The sequence below is a fragment of the Aquarana catesbeiana genome, linkage group LG01 (genome assembly GCF_042186555.1).
Source record: "Aquarana catesbeiana isolate 2022-GZ linkage group LG01, ASM4218655v1, whole genome shotgun sequence".
NCBI lineage: Eukaryota > Metazoa > Chordata > Amphibia > Anura > Ranidae > Aquarana > Aquarana catesbeiana.
In genome coordinates this window covers 88,051,529-88,069,633 of record NC_133324.1, presented here as the reverse complement: position 1 = coordinate 88,069,633, position 18,105 = coordinate 88,051,529, and the positions used below count along the sequence as shown (strand labels likewise).

The following is an 18,105-nucleotide window of genomic DNA, read 5'->3' as shown; positions in this document are numbered from 1 at the left end:
TGAGAGAGGTAAAGAAGAACCCAAAGATCACTGTGGCTGAGCTCCAGAGATACAGTCGGGAGATGGGAGAAAGTTGTAGAAAGTCAACCATCACTGCAGCCCTCCACCAGTTGGGGCTTTATGGCAGAGTGGCCCGACGGAAGCCTCTCCTCAGTGCAAGACACATGAAAGCCCTCATGGAGTTTGCTAAAAAAACACCTGAAGGACTCCAAGATGGTGAGGAATAAGATTCTGATGAGACCAAGATAGAACTTTTTGGCCTTGGAGGTTTAATGTAGGTGGGTGCCGGGGGATGACGTGAGACGTCTGACGAGAAGGGAGGAGTGGGAGGTGTGTTGTCCTGCTGACGCTCTGGCGGGCACCCTCTCTCTTCCACAGAGCGGGATGGCCGGACGGAGCTGACAGAGAGGGTATGGGAGAGAAACTACTCCGGGAGAACCGAGCGGCGATTAGCGTACTAGGAGCCTGAGGGTCCCAGCACGGAGAACGGAGGAGAACAGACGGGGTGACGATCTCGGCCGCCTGCTCGAAAACCCCCGTTCCTTCTCCCCCGCCCCCCTCCCTGCATTGAGTGGCAGCACGCTAGTCAGGATTTGATCCAGACGCTGCAGTGAGAGGCAAAAGACGGGAGCTTCATAGCCCTGAGAGCGGCAAGTAAACTCAACACCCGATCTATCCGCAGAAAGCACGGTGCAGTGGCAGAGGTACAAGTGGTGGTGGTAAGAGATATACTAATGTTCAACAACTCTAAAGGTAAGAGTGTATTAGCAACAAGTCTGGAGAAGTAAGCCTGTGGACTGTAAAGTGAGAAAGCTCTGCAGAGCAGCCTGTGTGTGGTAATTTCTGTTGACCCTGCAACCCGGTGGAGGGATGATGGGACTCCTGGTTCTACATTGTATATTCTTCATATTATGAACTGTACCAAAACCAATATAACGTTAATAGAACACTGTAACCCGGGGTTGTAATTGGATGGCTAGTATACCGTGGTGGAACTGCGGGACATTTTGATTCTGTTGAAGTGTAAAAACCCCAATGACACGACCAATGCTGCTTGTAAGTCTATATACTGGTATATCAGCATCCATGTGGGAGGGAAGGCTGGGATATAGATAACCAACCCAATACACCAGTACATCCCCTTCATGTGTATGCTTGTCTCCTAGCTTAGGGGCAAATTTAATACCGGGAAAGTACGACACGTCGATATTTAGGGACGGAGTAAATAGATTCGGGCGGACCCCCAGTAACATTCATAGAAACACACGATAGAAGCCCTGGAAGTGCTTGCATACTCGAGTGGACTGGATGGCAGCATATAGAAGACACAAGGCCAAGAGGCTGGATTTGGCACATGTAGTTATAAATACAGCATTATAACTGTTTATCGGGCCATCTATTTGTCAAATTATATATCTAAAGTAGGGGATGCCAGACACGGGTTAGTGCAGAACACGCTTAGGAACTCTATATTCTAGCGTCACGTGTATTTTAGGCTCAATAGTGACGAGCCTGAAAACATTCCGGAAACAATTTTGCTAGATACTGAGATACGATCTCAAACCCAGAACTACAGAGGCCTATTCAATTTGCTAATACTATATCATCACCACACCTGTACCTACATTCTGAACCTAATTTCATTGGTCAGTTAAATGGTGAAATTTGGACCCTGGCCCTTTGCTGATAGTATTGGATACACTGACTAAAATCAATTGGACTTGGACAGCAGGAAGATAGTATGAGTCGGAACGCATCCAAAACTGGGAAGGGGGGTCCACCGAAAACCCCAAAAGATAATCTATCAAGGAGCACCTCTGGAAGCACAATCAAGCAATACATGGTGAAAGGGGGGAGTCCGGGGAGTGTCCATCAAGAGACCCAAAAATCAAACATGGCAGATAAAAAGAAGAAAGGACTAAATGAGAGGGAAGACCAGACCCCAGATCACTCTAGAGAGGAGTTATTAGCCGAAAATACGTTGGAGGCATCCAGAATTGATGAACATAGGCAGGATTTACAACTACCCTCGAAAAACGATCTGGCAGAAATGCTTAAAGCACTGGAGACATCAATTAAAGCTGAGATCATTATGTTGAGGTCAGATTTAGGCAACCTCCTGACCAGAGTGGAAGGGGCTGAGGATAAGCTTGATAAACAAGAGCAGGAGATTTCTGAATTAAAAGAACAACTTAAAACAACCCAACAAAACCAGATAAAAACATGCTACAGGTTGGAAGATCAGGAAAACAGAGATCGTAGACAAAATTTGAGACTCAGAGGGGTCCCAGAAAATAGGGGAGAAGACCTGAGGAGGACGGTGGCGACTATTTTCAGCCCACTTCTGGGACTGGAAGAAGAAAACTTCCCAAAAATCGAGCGGGTGCACCGTGTGGGCAGGCTAGATACCAGACGGGCAGAAAGAAGTCGTGACATAATTGTGAGGTTTAGATTTTATGAGGATAAGGAAAATATTTGGATTAAATTAAAGGGACACACCCCACTGCAGTATGAAGAGGCAAGGGTTTAAGTTTTTGCGGATCTGGCCAAAGGCACGCTGGCGAGAAGGCGACATCTAAAACCCCTATTGGAACAAATGATAAATCAAAATATAAAATACACATAGGGATTCCCAGCCTGCCTGGTAGGCAGCAAAGATGGGAGAGCCGCAAGATTAAGATTCCCGGGAGAATTAGAAGAGTTCTGCGAGAAATTGGGCATGCAGATGCCCCCAATGCTGGACTGGTCCATGGAACGTTGGTTAGAGCTGAGTGTGGGGCAGGGGTGAGGCTTTGTGGGGGCGGGGGGTGGGCGAGCTAAAGGTCAATATTAATTTGAATTCAATGGAGAGGGAAGCCCCGTCGGGAGAAGCCTAGCATACCCGGTTATTAAGGCAGCATTGACCGGAGGGACGACACACCTAAAGCTCCACCTTTGGAGGAGGAGACCAATGGCGGGCCACAATATGTGTGACCCTCACTGGTCTAAGGGTTCGGTAGGACCAGGTAGGGGGAGGGAGGGGGGTGGTGCGAGGGGGCTTGGGGAGATGAGGGGGGTGGGGGAGGGGGGACCAATAGGGGGGAGGGAGGGAGGGGGTGGAGGCGGGGGTAGTGGGGGGATGGAGAGGGGGGAGAGTGTGAGGGAGGGAGGGGGAGTAGGGGAAAGGGGTCCTGCCCAACCTCAACTTTAAGAAAGGGGGAAAACTCTCCAAGGTCTAAGGTAAAGGGAGAATCCAGGAGGATGGAAAAAGGGCTATGGCAACACTAAAATTTACAACATATAACGTCAAAGGCTTAAATACCCCCAAGAAAAGACTTGAGTTAAAATTAATGGGACCAGACGTGGTGTTCCTGCAAGAGACACATAGCTCACTTCAATCGAGACTTAGATTGTTCTCAAATGAATACCCGGTCTGGTTCCAAGGAGATACTATCTCTAGTAGGGCACGGGGAGTAGCTATTGGCTACGCAAAGAAAACAAGGTTTGTGCTGGAGTAAAGATTAGTGGACCCAGAAGGTAGATACCTGTTCCTCAGAGGTAGATCAAATGAAGGGGATTATACGTTAGTGAATATTTACGCCCCTAACAAGAATCCGATGAAATATCTGGCAAATATTTTGGGGAAAATAATGGAGTTCACGAGAGGGCACCTGTTATTAATGGGGGATCTTAATTTCTGTCTTAAGCCGAGTATGGACAGTACGGCCCGAATGCAGGGAAAGAACTGTGCCCACCTGAATGAGATAAAGCAAAAACTCTCCACCTGTCAATTGGAAGATATTTGGAGAGTCCAACATCCAACTAAAAGGGATTACACGTTTTATTCCCCTGTGCACGGGTCTTACTCCCGGATTGATTGGGGTTTAGTCGAGCATAGGGCGATCGATAAGGTAATGGAGTCCACGATAGGAAACATAACCTACTCAGACCATGCACCTATGACCATTAGAAACTGGTGGGGTCAACCTGCGCTAGTGAGCAATACGTGAAAATAATGTGTATTCGCAAAAATTGCAGCAGCAAAAAAAACTTCAAATATCCATGAAGTGATAAACATATAAAATAAAACTTAATTGCGCTAGCAGTGATAATATAATTGAAAAAAAAAAAAAAAAAAAGTGTTTAGGACACACAATATATGTATGTAAGTCCCAATCAAAAAGTAACAATAAGTGCATAAACCTTATAACAGGAAATAGTTATGTGCTAAGAGTCGATGTTCAGGCAACAACACCACCTATAATATGTCCATAAAACAATAATTCCAATAGGAATAAAAGTCCATTTAAATTGTCTAGTCTTCAAACCATAAGGGCTGATAGATCAAAGAAGCTTTCTATCGGACGTGCATTGATTGCAGAGAGAGTAATAGGTGTGCGCTTACCCCTATTGTTGGACCTCCTCTGTGGCAAGGTCTTACGAGCTTGCAGATTTCGCCCTCTGCAGGGACCAAATGTTGGTAACCAGGTCTTGACAGCGTACACCGCAGACTTCCAGATGGTCGGGATAGTCCAACAGCTCCAGCATCAGAGGGGGGACCCGAAAATGGAGAGGCCCATAGACAAAAAAGACATAAGGAGAAAAGAAGAAGCTCCTCTGGTGTAATTACATTACACCAGAGGAGCTTCTTCTTTTCTCCTTATGTCTTTTTTGTCTATGGGCCTCTCCATTTTCGGGTCCCCCCTCTGATGCTGGAGCTGTTGGACTATCCCGACCATCTGGAAGTCTGCGGTGTACGCTGTCAAGACCTGGTTACCAACATTTGGTCCCTGCAGAGGGCGAAATCTGCAAGCTCGTAAGACCTATGACCATTGAAATGACAACAGGAAGAGGCCAGGCCGAGAGGGGTCAGTGGAGGTTAAACGAGGAGCTGATAAGGGAGGTGGAGGGCGTCAATAGAATCAGACAGGAACTAGAGAACTTCTTTGAGGTAAATGACACTGGGGATGTATCAGGAGCTACACTTTGGGAGGCCCATAAAGCCTACATTAGAGGGGTCTTGATTGAAATGGGGGCGAGGAAGAAAAAAGATAGACGGGACAAAATCCAAAAATTAATGGTTGAACTCACAGGGTTAGAACAAAAACACAAAAAACAAAAGTGTCAGCTACCCCAAGAGATACACCATCAGATGGTTATTAAAAGATCTGAGCTGAAAACTGCAATGGAGCAGGAGTCCAGAGCGTCACTTCACAAGATAGCCTGGGAGAGATATAGATGGGGCAATAAACCTAGCAAACAGTTAGCAAAAATGGTACAAAAGAAGAAAGCTAGGAACTTCATAGAAAGAATCCAGACTAAAGAGGGCCATATGGAGTATTCAACCAGGAAGGTGGCGGATATTTTTAAGAACTACTATAAGGAACTATACTCAGTCCCCAAACAAGACACCTCTTTAAAAAATAGGACACTGAGATATAACAACTACTTAAAAAAGGCAGCGCTCCCCAAGATCTCCGAGGAAGGTAGAGAATTATTGGAAAGACCAATTTCCGAAGAAGAAATTAGTAAAGCATTAGCAGGAATGGCCCTTGGGAAAAGCCCCGGCCCGGACGGCCTAACAACACTTTATTACAAAACATTTAAAGAAATATTAGTACCTAGGTTGTGTCGTTATCTGAATGGGTTGGGAGACAGCTTTGAGATGAGTAGGGAGCCATTGAAAGCATCCATTACAATTATATTGAAAGAAGGTAAAGACAAAACATTATGCTCAAGCTATCACCCAATTTCTCTGCTGAATAACAACACAAAACTTTATGCAAAAGTGCTGGCAGAAAGATTGAAGGAATTTATGAACTCACTAGTCAACCCAGATCAAGTAGGGTTTGTCCCTAACAGGGAGGGGAGGGACAACGGGGTTAGGACTCTTCTCTTGTTGGGAAAATGAAGGAGAGTGGGCCCCCAGGACTACTTCTGTCAATTGACGCCAAAAAGGCTTTTGACAGAGTAGACTGGGGGGTTCATGATTCAGACGTTAGAGGCCATGGGACTGGGTCCTAAATGATTCAGAGGATAAAAACTCTATACCACCATCCAACTGCCATAATAAAAATCAATGGGTTAACATCTCAACCATTCGAGATGGAAAACGGTACGAGACAGGGGTGCCCCGTCTCCACTGCTTTTCGTTTTGGCTATGGAACCCTTCTTGGCATCAATACGAAGAGATCCCGATATTAGAGGTGTTAAGGTAGGAGAGGAGGAACACAAAGTCGCAGCATTTGCGGACGATGTGTTGTTTTATGTAACGGACCCGGTCACGACTATGCCCAACCTTATAAAAGCAGTGAGGAAATATGGAGAGGTATCTAACTTTCAAATAAATAGAATAAATCAGAAATATTAAACATAAATGTAAGCAAGATAGAGGTAGAGACCTTGAAAAAAGAATTTAGCTTCAAATGGACCAAGGAACTAAAGTATCTGGGTATTAAACTAACTAACTCAATCAAGAAGATGTTCACTATTAACTATATGCCCTTACTTGACTCGACCAGATTGGACTGTAACAGATTTCTTGGATAGGACGCCATTAACGTCATTAAAATGGTCTTATTACCCAAAATTATGTATCATTTCCAGATGCTACCAGTGCCCCTTCCCCAGTACTACCTGAAGAAGTTAAGGAAAATAATCATGACCTTCATTTGGAAAAACAAAAGACCGAGAGTTCCTTTCAGACGTTTAAAACAAAGGAAAATAGATGGTGGCCTGGGCAGTACCCGATGTGCAGATTTATTATAAAGCCGTAGTACTATCAAGGGTGGTAGAATGGGCGAGGAAGGAAAGCTAAAAAAATGGGTGAAAATAGAAGAAAATTGAAGCAAAGCACAATTAGGCACCATTATTTGGAATCCCCCACACTTTAGGATTAATAGATAAGAGTACGCATGTAATAACACGAAATGTCTTTAAAATTTGGGATGGGGTATATAAGAAAGTTAATGGGAATATAACTCACCGTTGATTACACTAATAGATAATATATTTTTTACACCAGGAATGGAGGACTATAAGAGGAAAAGAGGTACTTTGGGGGAAAACACAATTAAGAGAAATTATGAAAGAAGGTAAAATGATGTCACTGCAGCAACTTAAACACGGGAGGGAACACGGGGATTGGAGAGATGGCGTTATCTCCAATTAAGTCACTTTGTTAATAAATTACCACAACCGATCAGGTCCGGGGAACAATTGACAGACTTCGAAAGTTTGTGCGATAAGGAGGCTCCAAGAAATATAATTTCTCAGATATATAAAATCTTGATGACCTCAGGAAAATTTGAGATACCGCCATTTTTGGTTAAATAGGAAAGAGATTTAGGCACTAAAAAGGATATAGACACAATTAAAAGAATTTGAAAATGAGCGCCAAACTCAGCAATAGACACCCCGAACGGGCAGAAATGAATTACAAATGCATCAGTAGAAGCTACCTCACCCCAGAGATAACAAGTAAATACCAGAAAGGGTCATCCAATTGTTGGAGAGGCTGCCAAGAAGTAGGTACAATGGGACACCTCTGGTGGAGTTGCCCCAAAATTAAAAACTTCTGGAGAAAAATACTCGTCCTTATTAAGAAAATCACAGAAATAGAGGTAGTAGAAGACCCTTGGGAGGTCCTGTTCATGGGGGGGCGGGGACTTAAATAACTACAAGCAGTCTCTGGTCCCGCAGCTTTTGAAGGCGGCAAAAAGAACGATACCGAGGAGTTGGCAGAGGAGAGAGAGCCCAGAGATAATGGGAGTGGTTTGACACAATAGAGGAGAGCTGTAAGATGGAGACGCTGGGGAGTATGCTAGAGGAAATAAGAAGCGTGAATATGGGCAGGTGGGACCGCTGGAAAAAATTTAAAAAAACATGGAGCTATGCCAAAGAATTGAAAGCCTTAGACTAAAGAAGGGAGAGTAGAAGAAAAATAGATCCTGGAGAGCTGGGATGTGGAGGACCTGGGGAGGGTGAGGGAGGAGATGGGGGGGGGGGGGTGGAAATAGAAGTAAAGGGAAAAGGGAGTTAAAATTTAAAAACATGGGAGTGATTAAGTGCAGTAGTGGAAATTGTACGAAATAGTTCTTTTTATACCATGTTTACACTATTTGTCTTTTTTTGTTCTTTTGCATGGCAAAAGGCCACGATGATGAGACAGTTGATTTAAGTCCCCCAAAAAAGGTCGTCCTGAAGTGGCAAAAAAAAAAAAAAGAACTTTTTGGCCTTAATTCTAAGCGGTATGTGTGGAGAAAACCAGGCACTGCTTATCACCTGTCCAATACAGTCTCAACAGTGAAGCATGGTGGTGGCAGCATCATGCTCTGGGGGTGTTTTTCAGCTGCAGGGACAGGACGACTGGTTGCAATCGAGGGAAAAGATGAATGCGGCCAAGTACAGGGATATCCTAGACGAAAACCTTCTCCAGAGTGCTCAGGACCTCAGACTGGGCCGAAGGTTTACCTTCCAACAAGACAATGACCCTAAGCACACAGCTAAAAATAACGAGGGAGTGGCTTCACAACAACTCCGTGACTGTTCTTGAATGGCCAAGCCAGAGCCCTGACTTAAACCCAATTGAGCATTTCTGGAGAGACCTAAAAATGGCTGTCAACCAACGTTTACCATCCTACCTGACAGAACTGGAGAGAATCTGCAAGGAGGAATGCAGAGGATCCCCAAATCCAGGTGTGAAAAACTTGTTTGCATCTTTCCCAAAAAGACTCATGGCCGTATTAGATCAAAAGAGTGCTTCTACTAAATACTGAGCAAAGGGTCTGAATACTTATAATATAACAAAGAGTGAAAAATTTAAGGGGGTCTGAATACTTTCCGTCCCACCGTATAAAAAAAAAAAAAAAAAAATATATATATATAATTTTTTTTTTTTTTTTTTTTTTTTTTAAAGGTTACGAGGACTTTGGGGAAAAAAAAGAAAATAAAAGGAGACCTACCACACAGAAGTTGCCTACAGGAGCTCTGGCCATAGGCAACTCTCTAGGAGATAGAAGGCTGTCATACTGCTTGAACAATGATGTATATAGCAGGGGAAGGGAAAGCCACAAAACATACTCACCTGGCAAAAACGGCTCCCTTTGCCCCTAACTAAGATGGCTGCCGTGGCCTCATAGACATCTAGCCATGCATGAACAGAGGCCCGCCCGGACCTGCCCCACCACCGAGGAGACAAGCTGTGTCCCCTGTGACTTCCGGAACGCCAATGCATGCGCACTTCGAACACGCAGGAAGCCGCACATAAGAACCGGAGACATGCGTGCGCCGGCCCTAAGGAACAGGGAAGGATGGGGAAAAAGGTGCTAGAAAGGGGAAGAGAGAGACACAGAGGGGAAATAATAATAATAAAAAGAAAAGCATTAGCATGCTGCTCACTGGACCCCAGGTCTGTCAGACACCATATGTCAAAAGCTCAGCAAAACGCTCCTGGTTAGGAGACTGCTGTCGTCCCAAAAGACCCACAGAAGGGACTCCTCACCCTATCAGCGCATTTAGCTGCCCAGGACTGAGGACTGCATCTGGGAGAGGCTGAACCCCGACGGAAGCTGCATAGAGCAGAGGTAAGGACTATGATGGAGGAGTCCTTAACCTTTTCTTTTATAATATTCACTGTCCTAAGGGAGGAGCCTGGTATGCTGCCATGGATGCACCAGGAAAAAGTTTTGCCTATAGTCCACTTTAATAAAAACTCTATGACTAATTTGCATACTAGCTCATTTTATATTTTCTTAAAGACATATAAGGCTTTCGTTTGGTATACATTTTATATTTATACCAAATTTTATTATACTCTTTTTTCATTTTTAAATAAATGTATTATTTTTTTTGCTGGACATTTAAGCCTTTTTCACATGGCTTTAGGTTGTATAAGAGCAGTGTGTATAGAGGAAGCTTTGCCAAGAATCACCAGCTACACAAAGTGTTGGCTGATAGCTTTCACAGTGCTGATAAAGGGGTGACAGCAACCTTCAGCTCATTTTGGGGGTTAAGCTTCTAAAAAGCTGGTGAAAACATTGCAAATGATTTGTAAAAGCTTTACGTACACACTGCTCTCATACAAGCTAAACCCTTTTAAAGGATCACTAAAGCTATTTTTTTTTTTTAAATAACAAACATGTTATACTTACCTCCACTTTGCAGCTCGTTTTGCACAGAGTGGCCCCGAACCTGGTCTTCTGGGGTCACTCGGCGAGCTCCCTCGCATGGTGTTGAGTGCTTGCGAGCGCGCTACCGTGATACAGCCGGCGGCCATAGCCTCTCACTGTATCACTCGGCCCCCCCCCCCGGCGCACCGTGTCATTGGATGTGATTGACTGCAACGAGAGCCAATGGCTGCGCTGCTTTCAATCCATCCACTCTAGCCAATCAATGGCCAGGCTGAGCGGCGAAGAGGATGTCGGGAGCGAGCGCGGGGCTTTCGAGGGGTCAGGTAAGTAAAACGGGGGGGGGCTGGGGGGGGCGGTATTGACGGATGTTTTTTCACCTTAATGCATAGAATGCATTAAGGTGAAAAAACTTTTACCTTTACAACCTTTTGAACCCTTTAGGTGGAAGAAGCAGAGGAGAATGAAGGAAATTTTGAAAGGAGGAAGAATAGGCTCAAGCAGCATTCTGTATGTCCTAGGCACTATAATGGCTCTTTGGCCTATCACAGCTTTAATTACACCCATGGTATCTTATATATTGGTTGCATTTTTCTTCACACAGCTTATCGAAAAAAAAAAAATAGTTTCCTTCAGGAAGTGTGTGATCCTTCCTGCTATGTAAAATACACCATTACTAATTTAATTACTTACAGTATAGCCATTGATGGTGCTTGCATGTTGTCGGGGCATTCTCCATTGTACACTGAATGATGTGCAGTTTATGGCTTCAAGATTGATGTCCAGTGGGGGTCCCAGTCGTTCTGTTAATTAATAGAAAAAATTAAGAATTAAACAGTATTGCAATATTTATGGTTTTCATTTCTCTTCTATTCAAAGCACATTTGTAATAATACCCCAAAAAACATTTATGAGTAACAAAAATGTATAGCATCTATTTCATTGTCTCAGAAAATGTTTGTGTTAGAAGACATTAAAAAGTAAGAAATCACATGCCTTGGCACATGAATATCACATCAAATGATTCCTTCCATCTAGCCACCTTAACCACTTGCTTACTGGGCATTTAAACCCCCCTCCTGCCCAGACCAATTTTCAGCTTTCAGTGCTCTCACTCTTTGAATGACAATTACTCAGTCATGCAACACTGTACCCAAATGATTTTTTTTGGCCTTTTTTCATTCAAATAGAGCTTTAATTTGGTGGTTTTTGATCACCTCTGAGTTATTTATTTTTTGCACTATAAATGAAAAAAGACCAAAACTTTTGAAAAAAAAACGCATTTTTCTTCGTTTCTGTGATAAAATTTTGCAAATTAGCAATTTTTCTTCATAAATGTTGGCCACAATTTATACTGCTACATATCTTTGGTAAAAATAACCCAAATTAGTCGATATTATGTGGTCTGTGTGAAATTTATAGAGTCTACAAGCTATGGTGCAAATCATAAAAAAATGATCACATCTGATGTACTGGCGGCCTATATCATTTCTTGAGACCCTAACAAGCCAGGGAAGTACAAATGCTCCCCGAATAACCCCTTTTTGGAAAGTAGACCTTCCAGGGTATTTAGTAAGAGGCATAGTGAGTTATTTGAAGTTGTCATTTTTTCCCACAATTCTTTGCAAAATTAAGATTTTTATTTTATTTTTTATTTTTTTCACAAAATTGTCATTGTAATAGCTTATTTCTCTCACTTGGAATATGCATACCACAAATGACACCCCAAAATACATTCTGCTACTCCTCCTGAGTATTATGATACCACATGTGTGGGACTTTTTACTATCTGGCCACATACAGAGGCGAAACATGCAGGGAGCACCATCAGGTGTTCAAAGAGCATAAATTACACATCTAACTTGTTGACTACCTATTACACTTTTGAAGGCCCTGGAGCACCAGGACAATGGAAACGCCCACAAAATTACCCCATTTTGGAAAGCTAACACTCCAATGTATAATCTATGAGGCATAATGAGTCTTTTGAACGGTTCATTTTTTTCCAGAAGTTTTTGGAAAATGTGGGGAAAAAATGAAAACGCATTTTTTTTTTTTACACAAAGTTGTCCGTTTATAAGATATTTCCAACACATAGCATTTACATAGCAAAAATGACACCCCAAAATACATTCTGCCACTCCTTTGGAATATGGCTATACCAAATGTGTGAGACTTTTACACAGCCTGTCCACATACAGATATCCAACATGCAAGGAACACCGTCATAGCATGTACATACCAAGAATTACACCCCAAAATACATTATGCTGAGCAAAGGGTAAACAAAAGATTACCTGTGGTTTTAGTAGCGCAGTTGTCCACAGGAGGATAGCACTGGCTACTTTTTTATACCAATAGTTTGTCCGTCTTGTGGCAAGGTATGGTTCGAGCATTTGGTCGTTGAAGTCGACTCCCCCTATAAACAAATTGTATTCATGGATGCATTTGGTTTTTGGATGGGGCCATTCCTTCTGGGGATTTCCACGTAGGTGTTATTGTGGATCGAATACAACATGTAGACATCCCTTCCGTCCCTCCACTTCACTGCCAGAATCTCCTTGTTTCGTAGAATTGCCGTCTCTCCTCTTCCCAACTTCATATTGACAAGTCTATGAGCAAAGCCCTTCGGTTCTTTCTTACGGTGCCACGTGCTAGCGTCTTCTGGTGAAGGTTATGGAACAGGGGCAGACTTGTGTAGAAGTTGTCTACGTACAAGTGGTATCCTTTGTTGAGTAGGGGGTATACGAGGTCCCAAACAACTTTCCCGCTGGATCCCTAATAGTCCAGGCAATTAGGGGGCTGCAGCTGGGTGTCCTTCTCTTCGTACACTATGAAGGCATATGTGTACCCTGTGGCTCGGTCACATAATTTGTACACCTTCACCCCATAGCAGGCCCTTTTGCTGTGGATAAATTGCTTAATTTTAAGCCTGCTTCTAAATTTAACAAGGGACCCATCCACACATATGTGTTGATCCGGGGTAAACAACTGGGGGAATATTTCTGAAAAATAATTTAGTATTGGCCGAATTTTGTAAAGCCTGTCATAATTTGGGTCATTTCGGGGAGGGCACTGGGTTTTATCACTGAACTTCATGATCATCAGATATCTGGTTCTGGGCATTACCGCGGAGAAGATCAGCATGTGGTGGATGGGGTGGGTTGACCAATAGGAACGCAATTCATTTTTTTTGGTGAGTCCCATATTAAATGTGAGGCCCGAAAAAACCTTCAACTCCTCCACTGTTAGGTCTCTCCACTAGGGACGGGCATAATAGGATGTTGGATTTTTCAAAATAAATTGCTGTGCATACAGGTTGCACTGGGCCACAATTGACGCTAACATGTCTTCCGTAAAATTTAAATTAAAAAAATTGATTGGGGAAAAATTCTCCATGTCCTGGCTGAGCAGTGAAAGGGGGAACGTTAGCTTCTCCTGAATTAGGAGGAAGCCACAAGGGGTTCTAAAGGGCATAGGGAAGGCTGGCATGGGTCTTAACCCTTTGGGGATGAGGTGACACCCCACTGGTACTTGGCCTTTCTTGCCGAGGTACTGCGGTGCTGGTGGATGGCACTGCAGTGCTGGTGATTGGCACTGCGGTGCTGGTGGATCCCACTGCCTCCTCACCAGAACGCCTTCATTTGGCGGGCAGAATATCTTCCTCCTCTGAGTCTGTCAGTGTTCTACTACTGAGGACTGGCTCATAATTTACCTCAGACTCAGAATACGAATTTGAAAGGGAATCCGAAAAAGAGAGCTCCTTGTTGCTCTCGTCAGCTGTGGAAAGTATTTGGTATGCCTCCTCAGCGGAAAAGCATCTTTTGGACATGGTTGCTGGTGGTGATGAGACTGCACAGGTGTGTGCTAAGCCTGTACTGATGGGCACTGATGAGGCGGCACTGATGAGCACAGATGTGCACTGATGTGCACTGATTGATGGCACAGATGTGCACGGATGAGGCGGCACAGATGGGCACTGATCGTACAGATGTGCACTGATAAGGCGGCACAGATGTGCTCTGATTGAGTGCACTGATGTGCACTGATGAGGCGGCACAGATGGGCACTGATGAGGTGGCACAGATATGCACTGATGAGGTGGCACAGATGGGCACTGATGAGGCGGCACAGATGGGCACTGATGAGGTGGCACAGATGGGCACTGATGAGTCGGCACAGATGTGCACTGATGAGTCGGCACAGATGGGCACTGATGACGCGGCACAGATGGGCACTGATTGCACAGATGTGCACTGATTGCACAGATGTGCACTGATTCCACAGATGCGCAGAGGCAGCACAGAAGGGCACTGACAGGCACAGATGGGCACTGATGCCACGGGGCAGTAAAATGAAGATCTCCTAGGCCTGCACGGTTTAGAAGATATTCACCCTACATGCAGCCGCTGACATCAGCGTTGCATACACTCTGAAGGTCCGACTTACCTTGCCGGAACGTCGGAGCTTCTTGCCGGAACCGAGGGCTCAGTCTGAAGAAACGAGCGAACAAAGACCGCCGGTTGCACGGTTCTCAGAGCTCTGTGAGCAGAGAGCTGGTGATTGTCAGACCCCTTTTACACTGGAGCGTTTGCAAGCGCTATAGCGTTAAAAATAGCTCCTGCAAAACGCCCTAAAACAGCTGCTCCATGCACTCCAGTGTAAAAGCCCTCTGGAGCGGTGCACTGGCAGGACGTCAGAAAAAGTCCTGCCAGCAGCTTCTTTGGAGCTGTGAAGGAGCGGTGAACTAACTGCTCCTCCACCGTTGCTCCCCGTTGAAATCAATGGGGCAGCACTGCGCTACCGCCGGCAAAACGCCACTCCAGCGGCGTTTTACGGCTGGATTTAACCCCTTTACAGCCGCTAGCGGGGGGGTTAAAACCACCCCTCTAGCAACCGAATAGCGTTGCTAAAACTACGGTAAAGCGCTGCTAAAAATAGCGCCGCTTTACCGCTGACGCCCGGGGCAGCTCGGTGTGAAAGGGCTCTTAGTCACAGCTCTCTGCTCTGCCACCCCTCACTCACTGGAGTGCTGAGCTGTGGAGGGGACGGGAGCGGCCAGCTCAGGCTCTCAGCAACTCACTGAGAGGCTGAGCCGGGTGCCGGTCGGGGGATGTGGGTGGATTCTGACTCGCGAACTTGCCTGAGCCTGGACCGATTCTGTGACGTCAGCCTACAGTAGGCTGTCTGCTCAAAATGGGTCGCAGGGGTGCAGAACGAACTGCACTCCTGTTATCCACAGGAGAAGTACAGCCAAACAAGCTGTTTTGGACATTTAATAAAATGTGGCCACTGCCTCTACATCCTTGGTGCCCAACCTGTGGCCCTTTGGTATATGATATACGTCCCCCGGACCTCAGCAATCCATAGTAGGAATATTGAATTGGGTAACAGCACTGATCTCTACTAGCCTTATGTAGCATGCTTCCAGTTTCATATTGTCTTCTGTAGAATATCCCCCCCACCCCCTCCCAACATAGACATTAATGGGATTCACCACAAAGTCTGCAAACTTCGAACTTTGCTCATTGTTCCAGAAACAGTTTGTGACCCAGGCAGAAGATTTACTCATCCCTGTGTGAGAGCAAATTTGAGCCCCCCCATTTAGCTGCTGCCCAATCACAAAGATAGATTAGATAGATAGACAGACAGTGAACATATTCCTACAGTATGAATGAAATGATGAGGTGCTTGCTACCTGACAACCCTGGAGCATGGTTGACGCATCATAAAGAATGCCTCCTACATCCCCTCTGCCCTACAAACGAGCAGCGTCCAGAGGCAATCCCAGCATCCATCCAACCAACTTCTAGTATAAATGGGTCCTTCAAGTACAGTCCATACATGCCCTAAACAGAAGTGGAACAAAGGCTTACAAAAATGGCGAAGGAAGTTGGGACTCCTCCATGTTACTACAAAAAACGGAGGATCTAAGCATTCTTTCCATCAAATGATTCTTTTTAAATTCTTTTAAAATTTTGCTGTAGTCAAAGATGGATTTGTAATGAAAACCTGCTCTGTTCTCTACAAATGTTCACACACAATTCTGGAAACTTTCTCTTCAGATGAGGCAGATGTGTTCAGAGAGGCAGAATGAAGGTATCTGTAGTTTTATCTTCTGTCGTGTATTCTTAGCATCTGTTCAGATAGGTGGACACGGATCTAAAGGAAAAAATGCTTTAAAATCCGCCATGCATTCTGCAGAACTTGGAGAACTCGGCAGCACTCAATAAAGTGAAAGTGCGCCTCAGTTATCAAAGTTTCTGAAACAAAAAATGTCTGTGTTGCCCAAAGAAAAATCAGTCAAATTCAAACCTGCGCCCGCAAAAATGGGGGTTTTAAGTCTGAATCGGATGGATTACTGTGAAGTAATACAAGCAAGCAGTTTTTATTTCAATTATTTATAGAAATTACAAAGTTAGTAATTAGAATCACTAGAGAATGCTGCCAATGATCAAAAAAGTGAAGACAACAAGTAGCAAAAACAAGGAAGAACAGCTGCAACCATTGATTGGTGAACTCCAACACTCCATAAAGTAATGATAAAAGAAAAAATAGTGCCCTTATTCAAACACTCATCTCTAAATATAAAACAAGATATGTGAATAACATGTAGAAATAGAAATACAGTGCCTTGAAAAAGTATTCATACGCCTTGACGTTTTCAAAATGTTGTCATGTTACACCCAAAAACGTAAATGTATTTTATTGGGATTTTATGTGATAGACCAACACAAAGTGGCACATAATTGTGAAGTCAAAAGTCTCCGATGTGTCCGCCATAATGTCGCAGTCACGAAAAAAAAATCGCGATCGCCGCTAAAAAAATAAATAAATATTTTTTTTTTTTAAAAATGCCATAAATCTATCCTGTATTTTGTAGACGCTATAACTTTTGCGCAAACCAATCAATATACGCTTATTGCGATTTTTTTTCACCAAAAATATGTAGAAGAATACGTATCAGCCGAAACTGAGGAAAAAATTTGTTTTTTAAAAAAAAAATTGGGATATTTATTATAGCAAAAAGTAAAAAATAATGTGTTTTTTTCAAAATTGTGGCTCTATTTTTGTTTATAGCGCAAAAAATAAAAACCGCAGAGGCGATCAAATACCACCAAAAGAAAGCTCTATTTGTGGGGAAAAAAGGACGTCAATTTTTTTTGGGTACAACGTTGCACGACCGCGCAATTGTCGTTTAAAGTGCGACAGCGCTGAAAACTAAAAATTGGCCAGGGAAGGAAGGGGGTGAAAATGCCCGGTATTGAACCGGTTAAAGCAGGGTTAGGTTATAAAAAAATATCCCAAGCTTTGACCATCTCACGGAGCTCTGTTCAATCCATCATCCGAAAATGGAAAGAGTATGGCACAACTGCAAACCTACCAAGACATGGCTGTCCACCTAAACTGACAGGCTGGGCAAGGGGAGCATTAATCGGAGAAGCAGCCAAGAGGTCCATGGTAACTCTGGAGGAGCTGCAGAGATCCACAGCTCAGATGGGATAATCTGTCCACAGGACAACTATTAGTCGTGTACTCCACAAATCTGGCCTTTATGGAAGAGTGGCAAGAAGAAAGCTATTGTTGAAAGAAAGCCAAGCTATGCTTTTGAATAGATTAACTTCTGCTTCATCAGCTCCATCTATTGGTGAAAATTTGGTATATTTTCTCATTGAGGTACAGTCCCCCCCCCCCCCCCCAAAATTCGCAGCAGTTCTTTGAGCACCCGCAAATTGTGAAAATCCTTAAACTTTGGATGTGGTTAAAAAAATGCCTATAAATGGTTCACACAGGGGCGGCTCCAAAGTCAGCCGACTCCAGTCCGACTCTGAAGCCGCCCTGTACAGCGCGACTTCAGCGTGGCTTGCAAACGACTTCTGTAGAGAAGTCAATGCAAGCCACTCTGAAGTCGCCCCCCCAAGTAGTACGGGAACTTTTTTCTAAGTCAGAGCGACTTGAGTCACTCCTATTAGAACAGTTCCATTGTACTGCATGGAGC

At 44.1% G+C, this 18,105-nt stretch overlaps 1 protein-coding gene across 2 annotated transcripts in view; it reads right to left on the bottom strand.

The window, feature by feature from the left end:
* EGFLAM (EGF like, fibronectin type III and laminin G domains) overlaps window positions 1–18,105 on the bottom strand; it is a 297,792-nt gene that overhangs the window by 191,515 nt on the left and 88,172 nt on the right. For both annotated transcript variants that reach the window (XM_073621500.1, XM_073621508.1), the window contains exon 2: window positions 10,800–10,909. In XM_073621500.1, the coding sequence (XP_073477601.1) occupies window positions 10,800–10,909 (110 nt within the window). The remainder of the gene's footprint in view (window positions 1–10,799; window positions 10,910–18,105) is intronic.